The 24,295-nt window shown below is 43.1% G+C and overlaps 1 protein-coding gene across 4 annotated transcripts in view; it reads right to left on the bottom strand.

Moving 5' to 3' along the window:
* Positions 1-24,295, bottom strand: part of lnx1 (ligand of numb-protein X 1) — a 36,847-nt gene that overhangs the window by 10,231 nt on the left and 2,321 nt on the right. The window contains exons 2-6 of one of the 4 annotated variants that reach the window (XM_034229910.1): positions 21,408-21,916; positions 5,017-5,270; positions 2,710-2,865; positions 614-822; positions 109-531 (exon numbers count right to left, since the gene is read on the bottom strand). In XM_034229910.1, the coding sequence (XP_034085801.1) occupies positions 109-531; positions 614-822; positions 2,710-2,865; positions 5,017-5,270; positions 21,408-21,862 (1,497 nt within the window). In that variant the 5' untranslated portion in view covers positions 21,863-21,916. Of the gene's footprint in view, positions 1-108; positions 532-613; positions 823-2,709; positions 2,866-5,016; positions 5,271-15,433; positions 16,160-21,407; positions 21,917-24,295 lie in introns of those variants that run through there. The other 3 variants (XM_034229911.1, XM_034229912.1, XM_034229913.1) reach the window with 3 other exon arrangements.

The raw sequence follows: 24,295 nt of genomic DNA, 5'->3' as shown, positions 1-24,295 counted from the left end.
GTTTGCTACAACATGTGGACTCATTTGACTAATCAAAACGATAACCTTTACATACAACGGTAAATCCTGCTTTAATCGATTCATGTAAAGGAGGACCTGTTGACTGACCTGGATTAGCAGAGCAGCATGTTCTGGGGCTCCGTAACGTAGATCGTGCCCATTGATGGCCAGCACGCGGTCACCAACGCACAACTGTCCATCACGTGCTGCCAGGCCGCCCTCCAGGAGGTGAAAGATGAAGACGCCATGCTCTTCCGGCCGCCTCACTAGCTTAATGCCCAGCTGCTCATCTGGAACGGATTTATTCAGGACCACATGGATGCTATCGTCCCTCAAGGGATGGTGGGGTAGACCGTGAGATAGGTGGCCCCCAGCGACATCATGCCCGTGGCCGTGTGGTTGGCTGTGCGAATGTGAGCGGTAGTGATGGCGCTGTTCTCTGAGCACTGTAAGCCGGAGGAGCTGGCAGGGCTGTTTAAGTGTTGCCACGGCATAGCAGTGGGGTACATTGCTGATGTCAATGCCGTTGACCTGTTGGGTCAACAGAGATGCAGGTTACAAATTGACTTTTGATTGCTTCCATTTATTGTGAAACCGATCTTGACTGTGATACCTTCAGGATCATGTCCCCGGGCAGCAAGCGTCCATCTCGAGCAATGACACCTTCTCTGTATATATCCTGAATGAGGACGCGAACCAAGGGCGTCTCATTGCCACCGACAATGCTGATTGCCAGCGGGTCTGAAGGATCCACCCGCGTGATCTTAATACTGGTGAGTTCACCGTCAGGGATCAGGTGATGCAGCTGAGGAAGAGGCAGCACTAAGGGAGAAGGCGAAGAGAACAAAAAGGCTTTAGGCTTTAGAGTGTATTTCTGAATTTTACTGTACATTGACAAAATAAATCAACTTTGACAAACAGCCAAATATAATAGAGAATGAAAGACAGAGAAAGAGACACATTGAGTGAGAATGTGTAGCAGACAATGTTGGAGAGATTCTGCAGTAAAACCAGCTGTTTCTACTCCCTCAGGTTACTAAAACAAACTTGTACAAGCCAAGAGGGAAAATATACTTGGCTGATTATTCTGCTCGAAGCTTGTATCATTAGTCACATACATCTGTAGCGAGTATGCTTGGGAAAACCCTGAATTTGAAATTTCCACAGGCTTTTTACTTAGGCGGGGATGCGAATACAGTTCTAAAAGGCAAAACTCTGTATACTCACAGTAAAAATGTTAATCGAAAAAGACAGATATCTTCTAGTTTTTCAGGTACTTATAAAATATTACATGTAGTATTTTATCCCCACTTTTGTTTACCTCAAGACTCTACATATACAGGATTCTGCCATATCAATAGCTGCCAGGTGTTAATCATTGTCTTCTAGTGTTATCTCATTCAGCTGTGCATGCTCTCCTCCCCTGATGCCCAGTGGTGAATTCCACTTGACAGCAGAATGACGCATCCTAAACTGAACCACGTGGAGGTGGGTGAGGATTTTTTGTGACGATTTTGGCCAAGAGCCTTGTCCAATAAATGCCACAGAAAATGTATTCCTCATCTTGTTTATTTTGATTTGGTTATGAAGAATGACTCTCGTTATTCCTCAGTGGGCTGTGTCCCTCTGCGCTTCTATCTCTGTAGCCCGAGTCGTTCGTTCTACTCACGCTGCACTTTCTCCATTCCAAAGTCAATATTTTGTCTTTATCGCAGCAGATTGCTTCTAGGGTGGAAACCACATTAACACAGAGACCTGCAGCTATTATGTAACCCTTCCTTCTCTGTCACACACACTTTCAAACACTGTCTTTCTCCATCCCGTCATTTCTTTATTCATCCACTCCTCCATCCTTAGGGACATCTCGATGCCTTTATCTATTTCCTTATCTCCATTGTCTTCCTCTGAATCCGCTCTTCTCTCCATTTGTATGAATCTATCTCCACATCAACCTTCTATCCTCTCCGTCTATCTTTGTCCCTCCAGCGGCAGGCAATGAATATTTAATATATTCTCCCAGCCTCCTCAGTGATGGCCTCAGAGAATAATCTAGTCCCTGATCGTTCGTCATCCTTCATTCTTACGCAACACCACATGCCTTCTCTTCTTCCTTTCATGCTGCAGTTCTACTTCAACATTATGGTCGACTATATTTCCTCCACTTAAATATCATGAGGGTCAGGCTGTGGATATTCCATTAAATATCTCTAAAGCACATTGACTACATCACTTCTTATGGAGCTACCATCTCAAGAACAAGGCGCTCTCAGGGGACTACTCCATCAAGATGGTGCAAAAAATACTGTTCTCCCTGGTTGTGTTGGCGGGAGAAGAAGAAGACGATAGGAGGAGAAGGATTGGAGGTGGAGAAAGAAGGTCACCATCCTCGTTTTCAGTGACCTCCCATATAACATCCCTGTCTAAAGAGCCTCAGGCTACCACTCTCCCTCCTGATCCATCTCTAGTGATGCACCAGTGGACTTATGCAATCTGCAGCTGAATTATTAAAGAAACATATGCTACTGTTACACTGTGGGCTCCCAGCGGTGTCACCCTCCTCGTACAGCAGAGGAAACATCACAGATGCACACATAGGGAAACACGCAGGCACCTTGAGTCTTCTCTGGGGAAACGACACAAAATGCACAATACAAGCACAAACATATACATGAAAAAAAAGACAGAAGAAATGCAGGCTTTGATCCATACCTTCCTGTGGAGCGTTGGAGTTCCTGGCGTTGTCTCTCTCCTCAGACGTCTCATTGCTCACTGCGTTGCCGCTCTTTGTCCTCCGCAGGACACTGAACGCCCGGTTCAACCTCCTGAAGGAACGGCTCCTCACTGAAGAACGGTCAAAATTTCTGACTGCAAAGAACACAGGGGAGAAAGAGAGGCACTAAGTATTACATCACACTCAACATGCCCAGACATGTCTGAATCTGCCTCCTCACAGCCAATCCAATACCTCCTCCTTGTTTAGTGACTGAAATCTGTGTTGGTGTTTTGCTATACTGTTGGAACTGGTAAGAAGATGAAGTTGTACAATCGAGCGGTCCAGCTTGAATAATACAACAATGTGTGTCGTGGTTTAATAGATGCCAAAACAATGGACAGTTGTTTACGTATATTAATGTGAAACAAGATTTTGCAATTGAAAGTAAGTGTTCAGCAATCCTTTTCCCCTTCATCATTATGATCATGAGATTAACTTTAGGACTATACATTGTTCCTGAAGTATGTGATTAGCAAATGATATTGCCTTTTATCAAATGTACCCTTAAGGGTTTCTAGTAGCCCAAGCAGAGCTATAGAACAATGTTTTTAACAGAGGGAAATATCTGGCTCTTCAGATACTAAATGTTTCATTATGTTCACCAGCTAGTCTCTGTGTCTGTCTGCTGCTGAGCAGGTCGTTTACTGAAGATATATAAAAAAATGTCAATGCCGAAAAAAAGAATACTATGAGAGTGATGGAACCAGTGTATTGGATCGGCACATCCATCTTAGTTTACATACATGTAAACAGGATTTTAAATATTCAACAACAATGAGCCTTGACAGTGTGATTTGGTGAGAAACAATGGACTCAAACAAAACTTTCTTTTAGGAAATTACAGTGCACCTTTAACGCAAAACCTGAGACAGGTTTAGGTTCATTTCCAGACCAACTTGTGCTTTTATTTACGGAGCACTCTGCATTTTAATACCCACCGTGTCACTGCAGTAAAAATAGATTTTTGCCTCAAGTAGAACGTTTTGTTTGTTGTACAACTTCAATATCTCTTGCTTAGTGGATGAAGAAGCTTATTTTAACCATCTTTAATTAATAAAGCCAATCTGTGCTGAGTATATACTCTCACTCTCTCTCTCCCTCTGCGGGCTCTGAGAGATGCAAGAGCTCCTGACTGCCACATTATTCTTTAAAAGCGCCAGCCGCTTCTGGAGCTGTCAGCTTGTTCAGCAGTAGTGGCGCTTATGGTGGTCGTTGGTGCTCAGCCGTCCAGGCCTAAAGTGCTGGTGCAGCGTCATTGGGTGTCTACACTGCCTGTCAGCTCACGTTGGGGGGTGGGGAGAGGAATGGATAGGCAGAGGCACACTCATGACTGGTTTCACAGGTGGGAGAAATGGAGGGAGAGGGCTGTTCACGTCATGAGGCATTAACACACACTTGCATGAGGCTATATTTAACCTCTCCTTCCATCTCTCCTTGACTGCATAATGTACCTGCCCTCTCAGTGACTTTCTCTCTCGCTCTTTCTGTTTCTATACTGTTTTCCAAAAAGAGAGATTTTATGGATTGGTTAAAAAAAACAAGGCAGTAGAGCTAATTGTCTAATAGGATTTCTATCAGAGACCATTAGAAAGAACAAAGACTGTATTTGAGGTTGAACAATACAACAGGATTGTAGCTGGATTCATCTTCTTATTACAGGCACATGCATTTCCTAACATTCGGTCTATATGCTGTAAAATGTATTATCTCTTCGATTTACACACGGCATCTATTGCACGTCTGTCCGTCCTGGGAGAGGGATCCCTCCTCTGTTGCTCTCCCTGAGGTTTCTCCCATGTTCCCCTTAAACTGTGGGTTTTCTCTGGAAGTTTCTCCTTGTACGATGTGAGGGTCTAAGGACAGAGGGTGTCGTTTTTCTCATACTGATATTCTGAACAATCTGTGCTGTTGTATTTGCTGTAAAGTGTCTCTACTGTAGGCTATTTTTATTATATGTACAGCACTTTGGCTCGACCAAAAATCGTTTATAAATGTGCTATATAAATAAAACTTGATTTGATTTGAACAAGAGCCTGGTTTATACATTTCAAGTCTGCAGGTGTAAAGTATGTTTGAACCTAGCTGGTGGGACTGTGGAACTGGGACTATACAGCACTGTACTGTCTATTGATTTTCAACCTGTCACTCTGATAAACACACACTCTCTCTTTCTCAAGAAACTACATGCTAACGTCATGCAGGACTGAACATGACCACATGCAAACGTCCGTCCGCCCACTCACACTCACTCTTCTTGCTGCTGCTGCGGGCGGCCAGGCTGGTTGTGCTGCCTGACTGACTATTGTCCTCCATGCTGGGGTCGAAGGCGGGGTTGACCAGACCAGGCTCGTCTGAGAGGAGGGCCACAGCGGCGGAGGTGGGGCCGTCATTTGGCAGCGTGGCGATGGTGAGTTCTGATGTGCTGTCGGTGCACTCGCCCTCCTGGGAGCGCCGCTTCCTGTCTGCTGAGAGCCCATAGTGAGAGGCCCCTTTACACCTGCACACAGGGGTCAAAAGTCAGCCTCAAACTCAGATTATAGAGTCAGCATGGAGAAATTAATACTGGATATGTTGATGAAATAATTAAACTGATGATCCGACAACATTATGTGATGAACTACTTGTCGAACATGCAGCAATAAACAGCAACACATTCTAACCGTTGAGTGAAAGTCAACAAATTCATGTTAGCGTCTGATGAAAAGGTCACATTCTCAAGATAAATGTGAGCAGATTTCAGTATCGCCTCCAGCCTGAGGCTTTCTGCACGCTGACCTCTATCTGCTGCTTTGTGACTGCCACACACAAGGACTGCTTATCAGCACCTCTTAACACGTCACACAACCTGTACAAATGTTGTGACTGACTATATCCTCTGGTGCTCTTACTTTAAAATGTATGCAGCACCTCTCTGAGAATGTCATATTTACTCTAAAAATGAAGAAAAAAAAAAAAAACTTTTTTGTGACAGTATCTGTAACCACATTCAGGAAAGATGAGTGTGAGTATCACTGACGGATGATTGAATACAAATGTAAGAAAACACCTGGCAGACAGGAAGGAGGCTGGGTAACTGACACAACATTTGAATTTGAAACAGATATCGTCTGAATGCAGTTTCTCTCAAAAATCTGATTCCTAGATTCCAGATGTCTCCTCCCTGTCAACAACAGCACAACCACAACACATGTACAGCCTTTCTCTCTCATACACACATACACAGATACACACCCATGTGCACATATTTTGCTAGACACCATAAAAGGCTTTTCACATTGACAATATTAAATTGGGAATAGTTGTTTGTGAATTAAAGATATCCCTACAGAGTAGGTTATTGTACTGTTGGAACATTTTCTTCCATCTGTAAGCCATAAAGGCTTTGAGCTGACGCTTCATCAGAGGCAGGAATAACACTGGCTTGTGTCTCTGGCTGTCTCTGCGGAGCCATCAGCACAAACATTAACTGGGTTTTAATGAGCTGGACCAAACCCAGGCACCACGCAACAGTAGCTCAGAAAAATAACAGGAGCGTCATCCATTCTCCTGTGCTGTAAGAAGGGCGGGCCACCACTGGACCTTACATCGACGATATCCAGCCAAAAAGGAGGGCTTCAGTCAAATCAACGGAAAATGGTGGCCATCACTGCAGTCTTTTATTAAACAATATTACATGCTGGTGAAGCATCGCAGCCAAGCCCTGAGGAAAAATGTTGGGCATTGAAGGCAATTTATTTAGTGGCCAAACCGTGCAATTACAACTCCTGTGCTCGTTACGTGATGCCATTGGGTGAAAAAACACTTTCCCCATTGATTTACATTGGAAAAGAGAAGGATAATTGCACTAATAGCCGAGTCCAGAGCTATTTTCCTTCCTCCAGTTTATGTAAATTAGCCAGAGAACGAGCAGCAAGGTTAAATCCAGGTAATTGTGTCTCTTGGGTGTTAAGCTATTTTGGCTCCATCAAGGGGTCCTGCCTCCCACACTGCATCTGTTCGTTTGCTACATTCATGATTTGAGTAGGGAGACCATTGGCTCCTTGGTGCACAATGTCGCTAAAAGCAGCATTTTGTCTCAATAACAGAGCTGTCAGTGGGTCATTCACCCTGTCCATATCTCACAGGGGAAATCATTTCATCCTGAAGTGGGTTCTATATCTCACTTGTAGCCACGGGTCAGACTCACAGTTAGATACAGCCTAACACAAAGCTGAAGTACCTATTGATCTCCTTTTGAGCTCTGAGACAAAACGCATTGATACACTGGACTGTGTGTAACTGCACCTATGTGTGGGCAGTGCCATCCTGAGTTGTTTTGGTTCACTCAGTTAGTAAATTGATTGAGCACGTCTGTGCAGCAACATACCACTTAAGTGAGCGAAGTGGTTGAATAGAGCAATATTTCAATCTCCAGCAGAGGAGGGGCCGCGCTGCAGCCTTCAGGGGTGAGAAGCTTTCCTCATGTCACGCACTATCAATTAGAGGAATTAAAGGTGGGGTATGTAATTTTGGAGAAACCAGCTCGAGTGCGCTAGAATTTGAAAATACACAACCGGAAAAAATCTGCCTCTTCCTTCAGACTTCCTTACAGAGCCCCTCCTCCAACACACACGAACGCACACATGACCAATGAGGGCACGAGATAAGTTTGTGCACAGATGGAAGGCTGACAGGCAGGCAGGCCATCCAGTTATTTTAGCCGGGCCGGCTAAAATTATTAGTCGTGCATTTTACAGCGCTACGGCTTCCACAGATGAAATGTTTTCATGTATTTATTGTGAAAGCATTTCATATATGCATTGCTATCGGGATGTTAAGAGCATTCCATGGAATATAACAAAAAGTGTTTCTGAAATAAATTACATACCCCACCTTTAAAGCTTGAAAACACTGCTGCTTCTTACATACCGTTAAGTGGCTCCAAAAGAATACCTGCGTGCCTAGGTTTACATAGACAAATGTATTCAAAAATACTAAATGTGAAGTTATCTTGAAAAAATTTGTATGACTTTGGTGATTCTTAGCTCATTCATGTAATGCCAGAGTACACCTTTCAATTTGTCCAAAGCATAGTTTAATGACCTTCAAAAGAGTTGCCACATTTTAACGTTGTATACATTTTAGTTAGCAAATATGACCTTAGTTACATGCTTATCTAAAATGATGAACATAGTCATTTCAAATTCCTATTAGCATTTTCATTGTGAGCCTGTTAGCATTCAGCACCATAGTGTCAAAGTAAAGCCCTGTGAATATATCATCACACTCTAACTTACATAATAACAATTACTTAAACCAAATAAATAATGTAATATCCTCTCTATATATAGAATTCACTTCCTACCGAAGCCTTATGGAGCAGCACTGACTGTCGATGCTTGACTGAACATTTGATTCCTTTTCGTTTCCACACAGTATAGGACTTCTGGTCAAGGCTGACTGAATTCTAAAAGCTAGACAACATTCCTCTATTTCAGCATGGGGAGTGGAAAATGGAAAACCACAGCCAGTCAGTTAAGATGGACGAACACATCAGAAAACAGGTTCATTCAGTTTCATAAATCTTATAGACCACCCAAATCGTAGCAAAATGCCCAATAATTAATGAATGGACACTTCACACTAAATTTGACTTAGTAAAAACTTAAGGGGCTTATTCTAAAAGTGTGATTGTAAAGCTCAGACACACATTGTCAACAAATCTAATATATCTTGTGCTTTCACAGGGAACAACTAAAAGACATTTTGTTGACGTCACAACAACTCAGAGGCCATCACAACAGTCTTTGAGACGGCAGCCATTGTTTAGTCTGCCTCTGGTTTATTAAAAGGCTTAGTCTTCTGTTAATTAAAATGTCCTTTCTCCAGGGGACAATAGATGACTTAACAGCGTAGCCATATCTCAGCTGCTTAGAGTTTTAATGTCTTGAGATATAATGTGAAGGCCAAAGTGTGTGCACTCTAAGTTTAAAGGCAGGGAAGTGTGACAGAAACCCCTTGTCTGCTTCACCAGGGTGGTCCTGGAGTTTTAGAGGCAAGGTAAGCGAGCCAATTAGGTCTGGAGACGTGCAGTGCATCGAGGGTGGTACACTTGCAAAAAAAGTCCACATAACATACCCTCTTTTCTTCTTGTTTTTCTGTCAAAAACAAACATCCATTTGTGTAAATATGAGAATTTGAGTGCTTGTGCAAAGCTTTCCCTTTCTTATACAGCAGCCTTTTCTGGGAGACAATCACTGAGCTTAGAGGATGCTCATTAGCACTGCAGTATCCGTGTCTCAGTCAGCAAAGCCTCAGTTATCACATCATCTCTCTAAACCCCAGGATCTGTGGCAAGATAAGGAGCGAGGACACCAAAACATCCCACCCGCTCCGCCCTTCGCCTCCTCTACCTACAACTACTTTACTCCTGAATCTCTCCAGCGCAGTAGCAATTACCCATGATGCTTTCTGTGATGCGGTGGTCGTGCCGAAAGCACCCTGCCCTGTTCTTGTGATGTGAAATAAACACCAGCTCACAACTCATCAAAGCCTGTGAGATTCTCCAATCCTCTTTAGGGGTGAGTGGATTATCCTTCCTAACCCAAATACTCTCTCTGCCCCTGACTGCCACGGACAATCATGTTGGGCCACACTCCGCATACAGTGCAAATTACCCCCGCTGAGGTGACAATTCCAGGTCAGACAGTCGGAAACAGGAACTGGCGGTGTGGGCATATTTTCACATGCTGTGGCAGTGTAATCATGCAAATGGGTTTCAATCCAAAGCATTGTTTATTTACAAAGTCATCCTACAGTGAGTCTGTTGGGGTGCAGCAGCTGACCTGTGTATGACCCACAGCTTAGCTAACTCTGGTTATGTGAGCTCTTCCTTCTCTTGGCATCCTTATTAATCTAAAAGCAGCAGCAGGGAGTTGTTACTAATGAGTTTTGACACCAGCCTTCTAATGCTTTTGAAAATACACCAGCAACACCGAGTGACATGTAAGAAACTGTGAGAAGAGCAACCCCGGTGCCTTGTGAGCCTGAAGGTTTCTACGCAGTAAAGAGTGTGTGTGTGTGTGTGTGTGTGTGTGTGTGTGTGTGTGTGTGTGTGTGTGTGTGTGTGTGTGTGTGTGTGTGTGTGTGTGTGTGTGTGTGTGTGTGTGTGTGTGTGTGTGTGTGTGTGTGTGTGTGTGTGTGTGTGTGTGTGTGTGTGTGTGTGTGTGTGTGTGTGTGTGTGTGGAATATACATCAGGCTGCCTTGTGTGACAGAGAGAAGTTTTAAAGTGACAGTATGCAATGTGTGTTATTTTTGGAGCACTAGTGATTATCGGAATTCACACACACACTATTGGTGCAATGTTCAACGACTTCAGAGTGTGGAAACATACAGTAGCCTACTCATGTCTTCCACATGTTAAGGTACAAAAAGAGAAAACCATTTTAATCTTCGATAACTCAATGTTTTGTGGAAAAAGAGCTCAAGAGCAAAACATACTTACAAAACATAAGAAAAGCCAGGAACTCAGTCTATCCCCTTCTCTCTACTAAATGTCCCATCATGTTCGTAATTAAGACAAACAATGCTAGGACAACAGTCGTTAAAATAGAGGAATGTTTTATGGACCCTGGCTTTAGTCAACATCTAATCCAGCTGATTTAGGGATGGAACTGAGTCTGCCCATAACAGCTTTTGGCTAAAACACAAGCTTACTGAGCATGGTAAAACAAAAGTACAACGCTCTGGGAAAGCACCTGTGACACACACACACACACACACACACACACACACACACACACACACACACACACACACACACACACACACACACTAGCAGAACAAGTATTGTGGTGCAACATGGAGAGGGATGGCGGTCATTAATTTAATGGAAATAATCATTTACATATTTTTTCTACATTAGATTAATATTTCAATGACTTCTTTATCACACACTTGGGCCATATGCTAAGCACTTGAACAAAGTTTGATAGGTGGGGAATAGACGGTATGATATATAGATACGTAGAGTGAGAGAGGAGAAAGAGCGACATAAAGACAGAGTAATCCAGTTAATGATGAACTAGAGGAGTGTTAATCAGAGGGTGCGCTGGTGTGTTGATTGGATCCGCCTGCTGCAAGAGGTAATCCCAGCTGCTGCGTGAGGAGGGGGTGAGGGGGGAGGGGGAGAGTCTCTGCTGAGGGACCACATTTTTGGCTTGTTTCCAAAGACAGATTTGCTAAATTGAAGTAGTAGGCGAGGTTTAGCTGGGTGTGACTTCTTACAGCCTTTGAAGACGAATGCATACAGAAACCAAAAGTTAATGCGTTCAACTGGCAACACAGAGCATAACTCCTGCCTTTGTGTTGGAACTTTCCCTTGAGCTCCTGTGTGGTGAGCAGTGGCTCAGCAGGTTTGGCATGCTTGATGCTTCTGTGTGTGTTTACGAGTGCAGAGGCTTCCCAGCCAAGCGCTGTGTCAGTCCAGTCAGCCTGTTAGTTACAGCCCAAACTCTGAGTCGTGGTTTTTTCAGCCAATCAATATGTACGATCATCACCGGAACCCTGACCTCATGATTGGTCTGGTAGGACATTTATGCAGCATTTGTTGTGTCAGTATCTGGTTTCAACCATGACAACAGACTAGAAGAGCACAGCTGATTTATTCTCTGCTCTCTGGCTGAGCTGGACCTCAGCTCAAGGGCCACAAATTATTTAGATCTGAAATACTAAATTTCTCTCAGTGAGGTGCAACTCTAACTGTAATCCCCTCCACACTTCAGAATATAATCATAAAGAATTCCCACTAGGATGCTGTCCCACATTGCTATTAGCACCTTATATTTTTCAATCCATGCCACACTAGCCCTTGGCAGTGTCCTGTTTTCCGTACCTTTTCGTGCCATGCAAACTCAGCCAACTCTGGTCAACCAAACCCAAAGCACTGGCACTCAGCAGGGCACCGTTCACGTGAGAGATTAACTCTACAGTCCTCTCCTCACACTCTGCTGGATCCCTACTCGGCAGGCCGCCCGTATAGAGCCTGCTGCAGACAAGAGACTGTAGAAAATACTCCATGTTTAACATGTCATGCCTCATAGACCCCAAACACCAGCCAGACTGTAAACCAGCAAGAGGCAAAGGTTAACAGACATATTTACATACACTCCGTGATATGGCTGGAGAGGTAGGGCACTTGAAGTCTATGAATCAGCACAGATAAAAACGAGCACTGCATTGCGGAAACAAATCTGGTATATTAAAGTTTGGTCAAATGTTTTTCTTATAAAATACCCAACTCAATCCCATTTTAAACCCCTTCTGCATGATGACACTAATACCTGGTTGCCCCACTGGTGTGCTGCATTTCTGCTTGAGCAGAGACACATATGAGAGGAAGGCTCTGCGAAAGTAAACACTTTGACCTGCTACTCACTTCTGTTCATGAATAAATGAATACATACATAATTAATCGCTTCTTTTGTGACTGTGTGTTTGCACATGCGGTCGGCGTTCTTCAATTATACATAGTCAAATGTGTGTTTTGGTGTGTATTTTCATGCATACTTTAGATTTATGCATGAGTCTGTTTGTTTGCGAACATCTTCAGCGATTCCTCTACTTGTGTCCTTGTCCTATGTTTTCTTTCCATTGTGTAGTTTGTATACTTTGACTACCCATGCATTTAAATGATCCCATGATGGATTCCCAGAATGTGCTTCATATTGTAAATCCCATGCAAAGATATAATGAGGCTGATTTATTGTTATCTCCTTTTAGAGAGATGCGCAAGTTTTTCAGGAGAGTAGGAAGTAGCTTTGATTTCTTATCTCTCAACCACTCTCCACTGGCCTCCCCTGTGTTTCTGGCCTGCTAGATACAATAAGACAGTGAGAGCTGCCTCACCCCAGAACAAGGATTAATATTTAATCCAAACAAAAGTCTAATTAGTGAAGCCTGCCTTACACTTAAAAACTGCCACGAGGCCCAAGAGGTCATGGCAATGGTGCACTGCCTTTGACTCGAGGTGGACCCAGCATAAATAAATTACTCTTATTGTTCAGATTCAGCGAGTTCCTCTGCTAATCCTGTTAGAGTTATTCTATGCCGAAGACGTCTAGAGCACTGGGAGTGCGCACAGCTCTTGGTGATCAAACACCTCCGAGATGAGGGCTGAAAGAACGGAAGCTAAGCTAATCATAGTGTTTAAGTCATCTCAGCACCGGCACAGAAAATGAACATAGATTAATCATTAATGCTCCACACAGCACCGCACTGTGATCATCAGGGGAAGCCATGCGGGCTACGGGAGGGAAAAAGGAAAGTCTTATTGTGTGTGCATATGTGAGTGTTAGGAATAAAATTACCACAATGTAGGTGCTCTCCTGTATATGACAGTGCTGCTATTTTTATATTGGCCAGTGCTGACTGGGTAAAACGGCAGTAACCATATTAAGCATTTCATCACAGAGAAACACCTACTCTCCCTCTGCATTGTTATTGCCATCTACACCCTGCGTATGTCCATATAATGTGTACACAAGCCTACGCTCACTTATGTGTGAGTAAGACAGATTGCAGCCACTCTCACATTTCCCACGCAATATCAACTCACTGTAGTAATCACATTAAAGTGAAAGAAATCAGAAAAGAAAGGACGGGAGGGAGAAAGAGGAGTGGAGAAAGAGGAGTGGAGAAAGGGAGCGAGAGAAACAGAGGCAGGCGGAGATGGTGGTAACTCGGAGGGAGCTTGAGGCTGCTCCTGTCAACAGTGGATAAAGACAAATGGTGTGCTACTGCTCTCTAGCCAGGCAGAAAAACACCACGTCCACGTTTGTCTGCTCCTGGTTTCCTCCCTGTCATGTCATAATCAGCAAAAAACCTCACTGTCACAAGCACAGAAACACACTCTGACATCCTCTTTCTCTCTGACTGTCAATATTCCTCACTCACTGGGCAAAGATAGAAATCTGAAGATGTATCTACAAACATCCCCTGATTAAAACGACCCGCATACTATGGAAGCTGTAGGTATCGCCAGATGGAAGACACACACAGGAAGTGACCTTACACCCTCCTGTCTTCTATCATCTATCATCTCCCATCTCCTCTCTTGTCATATACTTCATTTCCATCCTTATTGCATCCTGATCCCAGTCTGTCATGTATATAATCAAATGTAAGGATTTCATCTCTGCTATACCTCTATTTTTCCAGACCATTCAGTACATTTGTCTATCATCCCTTCTTTCCCATTCTCTCTACTTTGGCATCAACTGCTGTCCAATATGGGCTCTTGGTGTCTGCAGGAGCTAAAGCCCCTCTCAGTGGAGAGAGCACACAATGAAATGAGGGGATTTGCAAGGCGCTCCATTGTTACATGTATTCATGCAGCATAATGGGACATTTCCGTCAGACTGGAAAGAGGAGCAGAAGCCCAGCTCAGGGATCAGAGAGCCCTGGCTTCACGTGGAGCTGCTGAACATCGTCAACATTAACTCCCACATAAAGAGAGTCTGAGGGCCAACACAGAGCGGGAAACACAGCTCAGAAGAAGAGGTGCCAAAAATAGCGTATCGAAAAGTGTGTAAATATTATTTTGTCTGGTGACGTTTCCTCAAATTATCACATTTTTCAAGAGGTTGAAAATATTGCAAAGCTTCCAAAATATGAGGATTTTTCGATTTCCTCTGTTTTAATAAATGACTGTAAACTAAACACATTTGGGTTTCTGACAGTTGGCCCGACAAAACAGTAATGCATGAGGTCCCCTGAAGCTCAGTAGGTATGTTATGGTCCTTTTCCCTAGCCCTTGTTTTATATTTTTGAACTAAATTACGTATAGAAATCGTTCAAATAGTCCATGATAAATTGCAGCCCTAATGACACACCCCATGAGAGCTTTGTTCCCTGGTGTCAAATTCTACAACAATATCCAACATCTAAGTGCCTAGGGGGATCTAACCTTTGCTACTGATTAAATATGAATTGAAAGGAAAGCCTATAAAAATGTACACTAACAGGTGTGCCTTTTTATGTGTATTTGTATGGTACTGATTTATTTGAAATATATAAAGAGTATGTTTACATAAAGGCTTAAACAGATGGGATTGCAGTAGAATAGCCAGCTATGAATTTTTAATGCTGAGGTGAAAGTCTATCACCAAAAACAAACACACCGTAGTTACAGCCGTCCATATGCTTAACGGGACTGTGAATAAAGGGAGCAAACGTGTGCCGACATTTCAATCTAATCAATACAGTTCACAGATACACTCAGAGTGAGAGAGAGAGGGAGGGAGAGAGAAAAAGGGAGAGAGAGATGCCATGCTGCAGTGCTGTAGCATCCAAACTGTCCTGGACAGCACAAAGCCCTACCTGCTGCCTCTACTGCATCCCAGAGCCACACAAACCAATGTGCAGAGCATTACAAAGCTCTAGGTTTACTTTCACACCACAGAGACACACTGTAACTCTTAAAGTGATAATAAAAAAAAGTAAACATCAGAATTTACACACAAATACGCATAGATCTACTGCACAGACACAACAAACAAATACAGACTGATAAAGGAAGTGAAAGACATGCAAAATGACATATTAACAGCTGCATGGACTGTTGATTGATGGGACGGATGGGGTGATGTTGGATGATGGAGGACGCTGAGTGTTGTACTCACAGCTCAGAATAGAGGATGTGCAGGTTGCCCAAATTGTCTGTGTAGTTGGCCGGGCTGAGCCAGGGCAGGACCAGCAGCAACAGAGCCTTCATGGTCAACGCTGGGCTCTTTTTCCTCACTTATTTCCCCCTCTTCCTTTCCTCTCTGCGCTGAAGCTCTCTCCTCTTCTAGTCCCCCCTCCTCCTCCACCTCCAATTCTCCGAACCTGGCCGTACTGACCCCCCTTCTTTGCCTGCCTTCCTTCTCCAGAGGCGCCCCTCAGATCAGAAAGAATCCTTCACTTCCTACCTTTTCAGCCTCTTTCTTCCCCTCGGGTTCCCCCCCCCTCTCTCTACCTCTGTGTCTGTGTGAGCCTGGCAGTTTCTTCCTCTGCCTCAGGCGGGCTGCCTGGTCATCTCAGCTGCAGAGGCAAACGGGCCAGTTGCCAGAGGTTGAAGACGGAGCGGAGGAGGAAGAAGCAGCAGAAGCAGGTGCAGAGCAGAAGTCCCGTTGTGGTACAGGAGGAAGAGGAGAAAGTGCAAGAAGAAGAGGAAGGAGACCCATGCAAAGGTGGCACATTTGGAATACAATTTGAGATGTGCAGCCCCTTAATCTGCTCTGGGCACTAGCGAGTTGTAAGAGGATTTGCGCTCGTTTGCGTGTGTGTGCATATCTGTCTCCATCGGTGTGTGTGTGTGAGTGTGAGTGTGTGTGTGTGTATGTCAGAGAGAACGGCGCAGGCTGTGACTTATACTGCAGCAGAAACCACTGAGGGGGAGATGGAGCAGACCAAACAAAGACACAAGGGGGGAGGTACCTGGTGATGCTCTGATTGGCTGTGCCCTCCTCACGCGTGTTCACACACGCACAATCTCAGACATACACATACGTACAACCTCTGCATTCACCTCCCCCTGCCTGCACATATGTTGGTTTATGAAGGGGGAGGACAGAGAGGAGGGGGGAGAATATGTTGCCTCCAAGCCCTCTCCCCTCCTCTCCAACGATGGACTGCTCCCTGTGCAGCAGATTGGTCTGATCGCTAAACAGAATCTGCCTCCATGTGTGAAAAAAAAAGAACATTACCAAAACACACCGGCAAATCAATAATCTCTGCAGTGATGGGGGCTTGCTGTTTGGAGTGACATGAACGAAATAGACAGGTGCAAAAAAAAAAAAAACACATTTGGAACACATCTTCAGAGAGCCATTGATCAAGAGTCTTTTCATTCATTGATTCAATCAGTCATTCAATTTGAGAATGTATGCAGTGCAATGAGAGAGGGAATGATAAGGGTGTATGTTATACACAAATAGAGAGGTTAACCCTTTCTATCATCACAACCTGATTGTGAACTGCAGGGATCTTGGGACGCACTTAGAGCTGGGAAGTGACGGACAGAGGTGTGTTTTGATGGACTGTGGTACATGTTGATGGCTGTGAACGGCATTCACTCACTTTCAATGTGCAATACTGCAGCGTATCTATTTTCATCTCATCCTGTCAAGCCCCACAATCAATCTGATTCCACTGATGTTTATCAAGCCACTTTAAATCATGGCAAGATTATTTAAAAACTCACATTTTACTCAGCATCCTACTACTTATCCTGATTTTTATCTTCACTTTTTTCCCGTTCCCTTCCTCTGCTCCTTTACTTTATCTTGGTTTCCCTGTTGGTACCTTTTCCCCCCTGTTATCCGATTTGTATAGCACTCAGTCTGCTACCCTCGAGAAAGACACTTAACTGGTGTAAATACCCTGTCTGAATGAATATTTCATGGATGGAGGTAGTGTGGTTACAGGCTGGATTTGTTTGTGTGTGTGTTGGTGCGTGAGTGCGTGTCTGTTTGCGTGTTGTAATGTATGCATGCGTGAGGCATAAGTTATCCTGTGGTATTTGAACAGTGCGCAAAGCAAGAAGACCGCAGGGCATGCAGGAAATGGAAATGTAATTGGATTGTGACAGGATGCAGTTTGTGAACAGAATCCAGTCTGCCCCCAAAGGAGCTATTTCCATACACTTGCACATTGACTTACACTCACAAAAACACCAACATAACAAACTCTCTCTCAATAATTCCTTTTCATAATAATCACACCAGCCAATACAAAAAATAGGTATTTTCAAAAGACAGTATATTTATGGGCTTGTCACTGAGAAGACTTTGTTTTAATTACAAACCAGCAGTAAGATCATTGACAGGAACAATTAACTTTCCTGTTGTGTTCAATACACTCTTTAGGCCACACATTAGCAACTTATCCCTTTAACCTGTTAAGCCAGAGGCTCCCGCAACATCTTGCAAGAAACAGCATCTGAGGGCTTCTTAACATTTAACAAACTATGAATGTGTCATACCCACTTAACGGGAAGAAACTCAGCTACCTGACGATATGAACCATTTATACCGAAACAAAACACAACTCTAACGCCAAGCGTCTGAATTAGCACTAAGCGAAACAGTGCTAACGCACTTAGCACATAACTCACGGTAGAAATATTGTATACTTCATCGGATCTGCACAATATCATATGAAAGCTGGGATTCCACATATTCCAATGGTATAAGTATCATCACTGTGCGACCAAAACTCAGGGCAGCGAAGGCAAGCAAAGACAACACACAACTTCACTTTACGTGGCCAAAACAGCAAATACGTCTTACCTTTGCTGTTTTCTGATCAAAAGTTGTGTTCAGTGGCATTAAAATGCATATAAATGCTGCTGAAGGTTAATCCAATGTCTCTGTGAAACTTTGAAATTATTACTGATAATCCATCATAAAATGTATGTCAATAAGAGTAGTTTTCATAGCTGCTATGAGAGCTACGAGAGAGTGTATGAGAGCTTCCGGTTTTGGGCTTGCTGGCTGCGCATCCTCTCATTCACCAATGGTAATATTTAGATGGATGTAGGAACTCCCTCTCAATCTTATTGGCTCTAACGGTTCAAAAGTGGTGTCAATCATCAAAATCGACCGATGGGTTCCAGAGATATGGCAAATACACCCTCGTTTTCTTTTCTAAACCTCTCGAAACAGGTCAAATGTAACTTGTTTTTGCATCAATCTTGATACAGGGTACTTATTATATGTTATAGTTTGGATTCCTAAAGCTTTTAGTCTTCGATCCCATCATTCAAGGGTGGTTTTCACTATAAGTAATGGTTCTTTTTGGACGGAAACTATAATTTAAATTGTTTTACTATGTTCAATCTGAATTTACTTTAAAATAAAAACATCTACATTGATTCTGACTCTTCTACATCCAACTCACAGGTGTTTCATTGCTTTGAGAAAAAAGACTATTCATTTACCCCTATTAGAAGTGAAGATATAGTCATTTGTTCTGGGCATGTCATTTTCGAGCCTGAAACCTGAAAAACAGGCTCAGGCCTTAACAGGTTAACTTCATAAAGTTAGGATGACTTAGTTTGTTACGGCTTTCCAGGGCCACTTCATGTGGTGGTCCTTCCACTCCTTGGTGGTACAGAAGTCCCAGGTTTAACCACATTAGCCGTTTTAAGGTGCGACATATTTTCACATCATTCAGTTACTGAAAAGCTCAAACTTATAAAAAGGAAGACATCTTCATGTTTCTGTTAACTACTCCACAGGCTGGTTCAATGAAAGGAATAACTGGAAGTCACACCCATATTTTCACCAAGGTATCATGGGGCTAGGAATAACGTGGGTAGCAAAACAGGTTAGCTTACACACCTGTCACCGCACCTGGCTTAGGTGGCCTTACCTCTTTTCTCACTCTGTCACACACACACACACACACACACACACACACACACACACACACACACACACACACACACACACACACACACACACACACACACACACACACACACACACACACACCACACACACACACACACACACACACACACACACACACACACACACACACACACACTGCCATGAACTCTCATTCCTTTTCCAAATAGCCACACAAGCTTTGAAGAGCTCCTCTGTGGGCTTTAAAAGCTAACTTGAAAACAAGCACAATTTTACATAAAAAGAGACCAAAGAGAAAAAAGAAACACCATCATGCTCAAGGCAGAACATCAGTAAAACACACACATGGCGCTCTGGGTAAATTCATTTGACAAAAACACAAAAAATATGAGAGCAAAAGACATTCAGAGAAGAGAAACCCTGTTTTAAGCAGCGCACAAACATGTAGCCACGTGTAATTGGCTAAAATGAATACCTGAGCGGTTGGGGAGGAATTTTCTTGCTGAAGCTTGTGCAAGCCCTTACAGGACACAGCCGGGAAAAAATACCGTTGATCAAGTGGTTTTTATTTGGTTCTTAATTGTCCTAATTGTGTTTACATTTACATTGCTCTAACCAAAGGCTGATCAGGTCATGAACGATTACATGGGTATGAAATCATCTCTGACCAGATGGCGTGGCTGTCTCAGTCATTACAGCTCCTGACCCTCTGCCAGATTACTGGGTATGGCCAGAGACAGTGTGCTCTGCCATCATGGCCACACACAGAGAGAAATATGATTCATATTAACCCCAGGTCTTCAAATTAATATATAAGTGTAGATACAGAAGGTGTTTTTCTTTTCATATTAACTTCATTCCTTTGGTACCCATTTTAAACCTCCATAACATTGCATGCAACTGCATTTTCTTTTATGTGGTTAAGGTGTGTTTGAGTTTCGGCTTGGTAAGGCTTAGCGAAAGATCATGGTTTGGGTTAAAATGACTTTTCTGTAATGGTTACGCCGTTGGGGTCATGGTTAAATAATGAGCACTTAGCTGTTTTTAGGGGTCTGTTTGTGGCCATTGTAAAAATAAAGAACTGTGACTTTTGGTGGGAAATGGGAAGCGATATCTATTCACTCATGGTAAAAAACAATGTTTGGTTGACCCATTCAACATCCCCGATCATCTGCACATGTTAAAACCCAACAAGTACTAGGCCAACCATAATAACCAGCTTTATCAACAAATCATGGTTTAGTCAAAATCACTGGACCATGGCCCAAACGTGGAGAAAATGTCAGTAACATGGGGAATCGGTACAGGCTTTACCTCAATTTAGATCCCAATTTGTGTTTGTTTTTCAAAGGAATCAGCAGCTGCATTGCTCTGGGTTGGACAGTTTAACGGTGAGTGATAAAGCAGAGCACTGTTGAGATGATACCGTTTTAAAGAACAGGCCACAACACAATGTGTGGAGTTCTCCCTCTGACCGTGGCCTCTCACCTTCACAGATAACACCTTCTAACTATGGGAGAATAGCTGAATCCCTCTGGGAGTCGTCCTCAGAGCTCCACGTCTCATTAAGACACACACTACATGAAGAGAAAAAGGCAGGGAAACAATGGAGCAATGTGGGTAAACGATAGAAAGAATGGCAATATTTAATAATAATAATATATATATTATATAATAAATATATATAATATAATATATTATATAATAATATATAATATATATAAAATGGTGGCAGAAAAAATGGGTGTTTGTGGGTGGTGGAAAATAAAAAGAGTGAAATGGCAGAAAAAAAAGCACAACATTTTAAGAGTTTATAGAGTTTTATAAAGTGCAAATGAGTAGGAAAACACTCTGCATCTTGTGTGTGATGTGATGCTCTAATTATCCCTGAGGCCCTTTGTGCTGGGCGAGTGTTAATGAGTATTAATGAAAACAGATCCAGAAAATACAGAGAACTGTCTCTTAATGATATATAAACAAGAAAAAGCTGGGCCTAGTTTAGATGAAAGCCTGGATGGAGAAACAACTCTCCCCTTTGGGACGGGAGCTGTGGGTTAATGACATTAGGCAGAGGAGAGTGGGAAACCTAGAGTGTGTGTTTACTGCAGGTCATTGTAGATGTTACTAGATAAAATATTACTAATGATAAAATAAAGTAATAGGCCTGCAAATGCTCCTAGGTACAAACTGCTTTTACCATGTTAATGTTGGGAAAAATGAAACCGTGCTTCTTTCCTCCTACCTGCTTTTGATGTGGTCTGCCACTTCCCCACGGGCCATGGTGTCAGTGCAAAAGTCAGTGAAGGGGCAAGCCACAGTCAGCTTGTCCAGCAGCTTGTGCACCAGCAGACTGGGTTTCCTGCAGCTCTGCAGCATGAGGGGCGTGCGGCACACCGGGCAGAAGTCGCTCTCCAGCAGGAAGCTGGTGAGGCACTCCTGGCAGTAGGTGTGTCCGCAGGGCGTGTCCAGAGGCCTGATGAGCGCCTGCAGGCAGATGTGACAGACCAGGTCGTCGTCCACCTCGTTTGTGTAGAGGTACTCGTGGTTCTCCTCCAGCTGGTGGATGTGCCCACATGAGACGCACAGGTCAGGAGGCGGAGACAAAAGTCCATACTCTGAGGGGGAAAGGGGTGGAGCAGAGGCCCCCGCCATCGCCATGACAACTTCTGGCTGTATACTATCCTCCTCGATACTCATTTGGAGTCGGGATGTCTCGTTGAATCCAGTCAGGAAGTCATCAACAGCATAGATCTATGTAAGGAAAAGGAATATTATATGTAATGTAGTTAGATTGTTGTGATCAATGTAGGATTTAACTGTTGTATGTGGCCAAGCTGGGGGTAGTTAAACTACTTTTTTTAGAGTTAAGTTGATAGCCAAGTGGTTCCTAACATGGGTATCCGGCCCCCAAAAGGGTCACAAGATTACTTGGATAGATGATAAATAGGTATATAAATGTTAGGGTATTTGTTCACTGTGTCTATAAAAAAATGTTAGTAAGGGGTCACAGGCCAAAACGGTTGTGAATATAATTGTAAATAACAAATACATTAAAAAAAACTAGCCAGTAACAGCATAGAAATGTTTTGGAGTAAAAATATGAATATATGCCTCTGGAACGTTATAAAGAAGTTCACAATATTGTCCTACAGCTAGTTTCTCAAAAATGAACTAGAACAGTAGCTGAGTAAATGTATACTGGTGCTTTACCCCACCAAAGAAAGGGAGTCAGCAGCCACAGTTATCATTTCAAGTAAACAGGGTGTGAAAATATTCATAAGCAAATGTTGCTGGAGCAGAGCTTCTCTTAAACACAAAGATGAACAACAGCAGCACATAATGTGTGCAGCAGTCCTACAAACTTTTCTTTCTTGTTTTTCTCAATATCTTGGATTTTCTACGCTGGCACAGAGGAGTAATATCAAACTACTGAGATTTCAAGAACATCAATAATCCTCATCGCAGCAGCAAGTGTCGAGGCAGATAGACACAGATAAGTCTCCAGCACGCACTCGTTGTACTGCATGACTAATGTTGTCAGATGTGACATGATTTCAAACAGTTTTTCTACTGCCTCACAGGTTTACATGCATTCGACACTGTGAGCGTGCCGATGCACAAGTCATTTCCAAAACAGGCGGGCTTCTCGAGCACATGGACACGAACAGATGGACTCAGTCAGACACGTCACCTTGGCAACAGCCATCTTGTTGGCACTCCACAAGCTTTGTTTCTGGACTCGCTATTTGGGCTTGGCTGAATAATGAGACATTAGATCTTGTGAAAAAAAACAACAACAACAAACAGGAACAAAACTTGTGTTTGTAGTCTGAAGAAAGCAAATGTCATCCAAGTGCGAGTTCTATTTTAATTGGATGTGTTCCCATGCTCTAAATAAAATCAGAGCAAACAATACACTTTGAAGTGAATCCCATATGCTAATGGCGGCACATATGGAGGCTCTCAGTAACTCTCAGGCTCTCAGTGACCACAGAGTTGTCAAAACAAACAGGCCGTCCTCATTGCTTTTTACATACGCAACATGAGGGAAGTGCACGGCGAGTTGTGACAGCTTTATAAGCTTAGTGTGTTTGGGTGAGTCTAGGAGGGGACTGCTAACAAGAAGAGGCTGAGCAGTCTTAACAAAGATGAACTTTCCCACTGAGAGCCTGCGGTAACATGGCTGATTCATCACACTCTCTGGAACCTGCTGCGTGAGGTCTGCCCTGATCTATGGAGCAGTGCACTTTCATCACTGCACAGAATGAGTTTAAAACAGAAAAGGATAGAATGAAAAAGAGAGACAAATAAATATCTAAGGGCGGGAGCAGACATTTTTTTTTTTAAGTAAATGAAAAATGAAGGTGGTTTGATATTCTCCCCAGTTCCTTATCTGAACAGGATAAGGGAATCAGTTTGTTCTCTTTGGGAAACTTTGATATTAAAGAAGTAATGATAAAACACTAACAAAGGAACATAGTAAAGTAATCAGAATCATTACTTTTAACTTTACTGGAACCCATTAACCATAACAATTTGTGTTTGGAATGTCGATCGCCTTCCAACAATACTTTCCGCATACAAATACATGTACATCCATACAGAGACACACACACACACACCACTGCACACCCACTCATACAGATGGGCACATTCAGACAGAGGACACGCCTGTGCCTGAGGAGCATCAGCTTTCTCCAGTTCATTCCTAATCCCTGAAGTGACAGGACGACCTGAACGCCACAGTATAAGACAGCTGATAGACTGGACCTTAACTTCAAATGACTGATGCTTTATTAGTAGCTACACCTGCCTCACAATTAGCAAGCATTAGAATGAGGAGGATTTTAGTCAGGCTGCATTCTGTCCTGGTTTTTATTTCACTTTTGAAGAGCAGTGTTCAACACAAAAGCAAAAGTGTTTCCTTTGTCTTTGTACCAAAGTCAAGCTCAAAAGGTTGGATATTTAACTATTAAAAGACTGGGCGAGCTGTAAGCCTACCCCTTATTCGTCACACATTGTACATTTTATGTAAATAGGGTTGTTGATTCACTCTCATGTTCCTCTCCTGTGATCTGGAAAGACTTGATGCGTTAATAATGATACAAGTCATGTCAAGTCAGCTCCTTT

Source organism: Gymnodraco acuticeps, unplaced genomic scaffold (assembly GCF_902827175.1).
Source record: "Gymnodraco acuticeps unplaced genomic scaffold, fGymAcu1.1, whole genome shotgun sequence".
Lineage (NCBI taxonomy): Eukaryota > Metazoa > Chordata > Actinopteri > Perciformes > Bathydraconidae > Gymnodraco > Gymnodraco acuticeps.
This window is presented reverse-complemented; position numbering and strand designations above follow the sequence as displayed.